Source organism: Vespula pensylvanica, chromosome 8 (assembly GCF_014466175.1).
Source record: "Vespula pensylvanica isolate Volc-1 chromosome 8, ASM1446617v1, whole genome shotgun sequence".
NCBI lineage: Eukaryota > Metazoa > Arthropoda > Insecta > Hymenoptera > Vespidae > Vespula > Vespula pensylvanica.
This window is the reverse complement of record NC_057692.1, coordinates 4,713,775-4,720,070: the sequence shown is the minus strand read 5'-3', so window position 1 is coordinate 4,720,070 and position 6,296 is coordinate 4,713,775. Positions and strand designations below refer to the sequence as shown.

At 32.1% G+C, this 6,296-nt stretch overlaps 1 protein-coding gene across 2 annotated transcripts; it reads right to left on the bottom strand.

Moving 5' to 3' along the window:
• Positions 1-109: 109 nt before the first annotated feature.
• Positions 110-6,071, bottom strand: LOC122630949 (myb-like protein I). 2 transcript variants are annotated; one of them, XM_043816029.1, is made up of 9 exons: positions 5,655-6,071; positions 4,806-5,230; positions 4,580-4,718; positions 4,104-4,255; positions 3,615-4,027; positions 3,146-3,514; positions 2,972-3,004; positions 2,565-2,821; positions 110-2,480 (listed from the first exon to the last, which is right to left on the bottom strand). In XM_043816029.1, the coding sequence occupies exons 1-9, from the start codon at positions 5,751-5,753 to the stop codon at positions 1,878-1,880; spliced, it is 2,490 nt and encodes an 829-aa protein (XP_043671964.1). In that variant the 5' UTR covers positions 5,754-6,071; the 3' UTR covers positions 110-1,877. The 2 variants fall into 2 exon arrangements, with proteins under 2 accessions (XP_043671964.1, XP_043671965.1); XM_043816030.1 differs by lacking the exon at positions 2,972-3,004.
• Positions 6,072-6,296: the final 225 nt, after the last annotated feature.

Genomic DNA, 6,296 nt, shown 5'->3' with positions numbered 1-6,296 from the left:
TCGAATTCTCTCTTCAAAAAAAAAAAAAAGAAAGAAAGAAAAAGGAGAGACAAAAGGATGACCTAAATGTTTGTCGAATAAATGAAGAGATGTACTCGCAGGTACCATGTTAAGTGACAATTTGTTAGCGTATATTTCCGCAATAATGGTGTTATTTAGTATTCGTAACAATTCTCTTATGATACAGTTGAATATACTAAACGGAGCGATATCTACAAAATTTAATAAGTGTCATTTTTCTATACTATCGAGGTGAATTCGGTAGTAATTTCGAATCTGTATAGTATTCTGTTGTATATATAGGATGTATATAAATGGAATCAATCTATAAATATATTCCATTATTCATACATACATCAGAATATTTGTACAGATTTGTATATGTATATAAACGACTATTTCTTGTGTCAGGTATTATATAAAGGATTAATGTGACGTATAAATCAGAACTTATCCGAACCTATTCATTTTCTTTTTTTTTTTTTTTTGGTTTTCTTATAAGCTATATAATCGAGTTATCAGCAGTACATTTTGTTTACAAGCTGCAACGTTTTTAGTGTAATGATAGAAACAATATATATATATAAGTAATCGTTATTATTTACCCAACAGGGAAGAACCGATCGAAAATGCGGACATTCCCTAAAAACGCGTTAGCAGTGTATACTTTAAAAATATATAGATCACGCGACTTCATACAAAATATTTCGTTTTTCTTATTTTTTTTTTTTGTATTACTTTTTTCCTTTGTTTTTTTTTGTTTTTTTGTTTTTTTCTTTTTAATGTTTTATTCTCTATACGATGAAATAAATGCATTGCATGTAAGATTTTGCGAAGAAAAGAAAAAAGCTTCTTTCTAGTAGCGTTAATATCATATATAACTAAGTTATATGTCTCAATTAAAATACGCTAAGTAGGTTTTTATTTAATCATTTAAATAGATCATTCGAATCACATAAGGATCGATAAGACGATTAATGAAACAGCTACGCACTGAACTGTATCGTATTTACAGTGATCATGTTGAGTTGAGAAATTTTTTTTCAGTATCTCAGTAATTATAACGTCATTCGAAACAGCATAATTATCTAATATGCTTTATCTTATTTTAGAATATATTATATAGAGGATGTGTTTGTTAAATATTGATACACCTAAATCACCAATCCTTAATTGGAAAAAAGTAGCGGAATTGAATAAAAAGTACAATACAACTGCAGCATGTTGGATATTGCAAGAAACAAAATGTAAAATACATGGCAGTATAGTTAAATACGAATCAATAAAAATCGGTCATATAATGAATCGTAATTATCACTTATAACTTTTGATATATCTAGAAATTTACATAGTTTGATCTGAGTAACATAATCGATAAAGAATTAATATATATCCGCTACATGGTGTTGTACAGGCTTGCCTAAATAAATGTTCAAGATCGCATATTTCTCTCAATGGCGTTACATAATTCTCATTTATGAAAAGTAATGGACGATCTTCCATGTATTATCGACATATTGATAACACAGTTTCAAGTTTTGATGTTGGACACAATTCATAAAGAAATTCTGATTGAAGTGGAAACTGCAATATCTTAGACAAGCCTGAATCTTATATGTAACAGATACATTCTGCACTTAGCAGGAATCTGGATTATTCAGTATATAATAGCATACAAGAAGCAATTTGCTGGGACTACTAATATCTGATTGACTCCCAGTTTACTTTTTGTAATACCTCTACAAAAGATCTTATAAAACTGCAACCAAACAGAAGAATATCTTTGCGACAACTCATCTCTTTTCAATTCGATTATTATAAAGAACATTTAGATATTCTAATAACTCGTTCTATCGATAACATCTCATGTGGATTATTTAGGCAACCGCTTCCTCAACAACAGAAGTTTCAGGAACAGTAGTTTCGAGCTTAGGTGGTTCACTGTCAGTCTTATCAATGTCCAATTGTATAGACTTCGAAGTAATCACACTTTTGCTATCTTCAACTATCTGCAGTGTTTCTTTGTTACTTATATCTTCTATTTTATCCGTTGTAACGACTGAAATTTCTAGGGATGTATTTATGTCATCAATATTTTTAGTTACACTTTCTTCATTTCCTATATTACTCGATATTAAGCTTTCTTCCTTTTGTTGAATCGATTCTGACTGATCATTTTGTAGATTGTCAAACTGTCCTGACACAGTCTTTTGATCACTTTCCACTGAGTTACTTTTAACTTCTTGTTCACTTTGTTGTACACTACCAGGTTGATTAGTTTGTTGATTAGATTGAGTACTTCTACCTCTGCCACGACTACTTTGATGTTGCTGATTATCCGGAGGTGGAAGAATTGGAATGGCTGCCTTTGGTCGTCTTACAGGAGCTGTTTGTTGTTGTTGCTGTTGCTGTTGAGCAGGACTATAATAAGTACAACCTTGTGGTTGGAATAATTCTTGTGGTGGAGGAGGTCCTTGTGCCTATAATGTTATTAATATCGAATAAGTTTTATTAATCAAATCAAACAATCAAGACTGATTTATTATCCTGATTATAAAATTTACCTGCACAGGAGGAGTGTAACTTTGATAGCCTTGAAAATTTGGTTGAAATGCTGGTCCATTGGGACCAGGAACATAATTAATTATACTAGGAGGAGCAGTTTGAGGTGGTATAAACTGAGGTGGTGGCACCAAAAACGGAGGTGGAGCATAGCTAGCAGGTTGACCATTTGGTGGCAAAGGTATTACTGGTTGTCCAGCCATAGGAGCAGCTGGAGCAGCTACGGGTGCAGTTTGTTCGAAATGTCCTTGCGGATAACCTGTACAGATGTAAGTCATGGTTTAAAACTTTGAAACAGACATATTTCTTGAGAATGGTACGAAAGTTAAAAAATAATCGGTAGTAAAATTCTCCAAGTTCATTCCAAAAAAGAAACTTCTTTACGTGATTGCATCGCGTCACATCTTACCTTGAGAGTCTAGAACGCCTCTTGAATTTCCAGCTATATAAATGCACATAAAACGGCCGTTAATATTACATATAGATATTAAATCTATCCAGTAATACAAGAAACAGCTTTATAAACTTTAATATTACTAGTTTTATTACTCTATTATACATAGAATATATTTTATTTAATTACCTTGAGGAGTAAAATATCCATGTTGCCCATGTTGACTGTGTTGCCCATGTGGCCCATGTTGTCCATGCTGCCCATGCTGTGCATGCTGTGCATGCTGTGCATGTTGCGCATGTTGCGCATGTTGCCCATGTTGTCCATGTGGAGGCTGATAATTCTGTTGTGTAGGATTCTCAGAAACTGTCGGACGTTGACGAAGGCTGGAGTACCGCTTTGGTCTGTTACCAGAACTATCCTGCTGTTGTTGATGCTGAACTGTTTGTTGCTGCTGATGTCCTTGCTGTGATTGTGTTTGATGAGATTGCTGTTGCTGCATTCTTGGAGGCACAGTGTTTGCTCTTTGTTGACCTGGGGATTGTGTATAGTAATTTTCTACAAAAAAAAAAAATAAATAAAATAAAATAAAATAAAAAATTAAAAATAAAATCGTTTTATCAAACTTTTATTTCTTATTTATAAAATGTCAACTTACTATTGTGTTTACCACTTTGATGATATGGTCCACCATCATTGATGTGAATATTTTTCATGTCATGTGTAATTTGATTATCATCATCATGTTGTATTGTATTACTTCGTCTGTTCTCAGAATTTATTGGACCAGCTCCTCTTCCTTTTGGTTTAGTTTCAACTGTTCTATTGCTTAGTATATTGTTATTAGCATTTGCTTTAAATCCTCTTCCACGAGTTCTGCCAGTTCCAAAATTCGTTGACTCTTGTACATTTCGTTTGTTACTTTCTCTTGATAAAGTTTTTGTTTCAACAGATTTCTCTGCATCTCCACTAGATCCACTATTTCCATTTGTATTCTGATTGTGGCTTCCATGTTTACCCTCTTTTTTCCAAACAGGATTATTAGACTCATTCGGAACTTTGTTTTCATTTCTATAATTAAAATAATTTTAAAATATAATTGAACTAAATATCATTTATAATAACAGTTATCACAACATTTACTCACGTATGACCAACAGACGCTCCAGAAGATTTTGTCTTTTGCCCATCGTGCTGTGTTTGCAAAGGTGGAAAATTTTGTGTTTTATTTATAGTTTTACTTTTACTATTATACCATGCTGATGATATTACTGGTTCTTCTACAGTTGTGGAAGAATTCTATAATAATCAAAATTGGAGAAATAATATTCCTTAGATATAGTTTTAAGTAATTAAAAAATTGCTTATGTCAAAATGACAAGTAATATAAAATTTACAATCAACATTAATGATCTCAGCAGTTAAAGTCAAAAAAAGAAAAGAATTGAGGTTAACATTCATCCAATGCTGTCCAATACATTAATATCAGCAATATGTAATTAAGTAAATTAAAGATATATTTTGTATATAAATACAAAATAAACTATTCTAATATGTGCTATTATATCGCATATATTCCAACATATATTTGAATAAAATATTTTTACAAAAAGTTATATTTACCTTATTAGTACCAAGTGCAGGAAAATCTTCTCCACTTCTATTAAACTTTCTATTATTGCTTTTAGATGATGTATTATTTCCAGTTTTACCATAGGCATCTTCATCTTCCCAATTACGTGTATATTTATTTGGACCACGTCTATATATATATATAAATATATTAGATGTCAAATAAAAAAATATTAAACTTCATTACACTTATTTATAATTAAAATATAACTCTTACCCATATCTTCTTCTCCTTCTAGCTCTAGGTGGACCTTCCTCATTTCTAATATCGTAACCATATACTGCTATCAACTCTTCATGACTCTTTGGAGCTTGTTCTTCATCATTATATCTATCGTGATCCCATCTATCCTCTTTATCCTTCCATACTTTTTTTTCTTTAGTTTCTCTTTCATTTGTAGAGTCTGTATTATTATCAGTAACTTCATCTGTAGTCCTATCATCATGTTCATAAAATGTTCCACGTTTAGGTATATATTGTGGATTTCGTCTATCTTCATCATCGTCTAATTTCTTTTGAGGTTTCTCTTCTTCTTGTCCATCTCCACTTTCTCTTAATACACCTTCTTGTGACTCAACATCAGAATCAGTTACATAAACATCACATTCTGAATCTTGGTGTCCGTCAGTTTGTTCGCTACTCTATAAGAGAAACAATACACCTACCATACTAAATTTACATAGATATAGGTACGCAAATGAATTCAATTAAAACAAAATTCTCATATACGAAATTTTCATAAACACGGCTATTAATTTTACGAAAATTTAATAGAAAATGAAATCAAGCGTTTTATCAGGGTTTTCCCGAAAATCATTCAAACGAGATAACCATAAAACATTAGCAAAACTAGATAACCAACGAATTACTAATAAAACTAGACTATCGAATCGTAACGATGTATTTAAATATAATATTGGTTTACTTAGTTAGAAGCGACTATCGAACTTCCGACCTCATTTTTCGTTATCGATAAATCCGAAAAAAAATCTTGAAAAATTGAACAAATTCTCATGAAAATTGAGAAATAAATGATATGTAATCGTATTTCATGTATCCACTCACTTGGGTCTCTTTTGTGGCGTTCAACTCCTCGTAAGAATCCGAGAGATCATCAGAACCACACGATTGATTGGATTTTCGACGACGTCGTGTATCAGACATGTTATTTCGAGTGAAGCCACACGCGTTCTACAACCGTTTCCGTCCCTTTTGCTTTCTTTTTCTTTTCCTTTGGTAACGAAGGATCGTTGCACGAAGAGAAAAGTGGAGAAAACTTATCGTCACTTATCGTATTGTCTCTCGAATCGAAGGAGATTTTCTAAAAACTCTCGTTCTATACAGCTCAAACGACCTAAGTACACTAATTAAGAAGGCACACCGTCCTTGTATTTTCTCTTCAGCGACCACAACGATTCCGTTAGGTCGTTGTCAGATTGCTCGGCAGCAATGGCGGTCATGTTGAATTTGACGTGATCAGAGATACCTTCCATGTGAATATAACCTTTGTTGTAAAATGACGTACAATTGAAAACATTCAAGATTTTTAATTAAAATCGAATTAACGTCGATCGTATTAATAAAATTCGTAATTATCAATTTCTTTTTCTTCCGATAAAATAATTGTTTCATCGACGAATCGCTTGAATTTCTCTTCGAATGATTGCCGCGCGAATTTATAAGATTCACGCGAAATTAACGTCACCT

Excerpts from the sequence above, each read along its gene's own strand:
- LOC122630949 (XM_043816029.1), bottom strand. The coding sequence starts at position 5,753 with ATGTCTGATACACGACGTCGTCGAAAATCCAATCAATCGTGTGGTTCT. Across the intron at positions 5,231-5,654 it reads ACGCCACAAAAGAGACCCAA|AGTAGCGAACAAACTGACGG; the intron begins GTGAGTGGATAC and ends TTTCTCTTATAG. Across the intron at positions 3,515-3,614 it reads TCAAAGTGGTAAACACAATA|AAAATTACTATACACAATCC; the intron begins GTAAGTTGACAT and ends TTTTTTTTGTAG.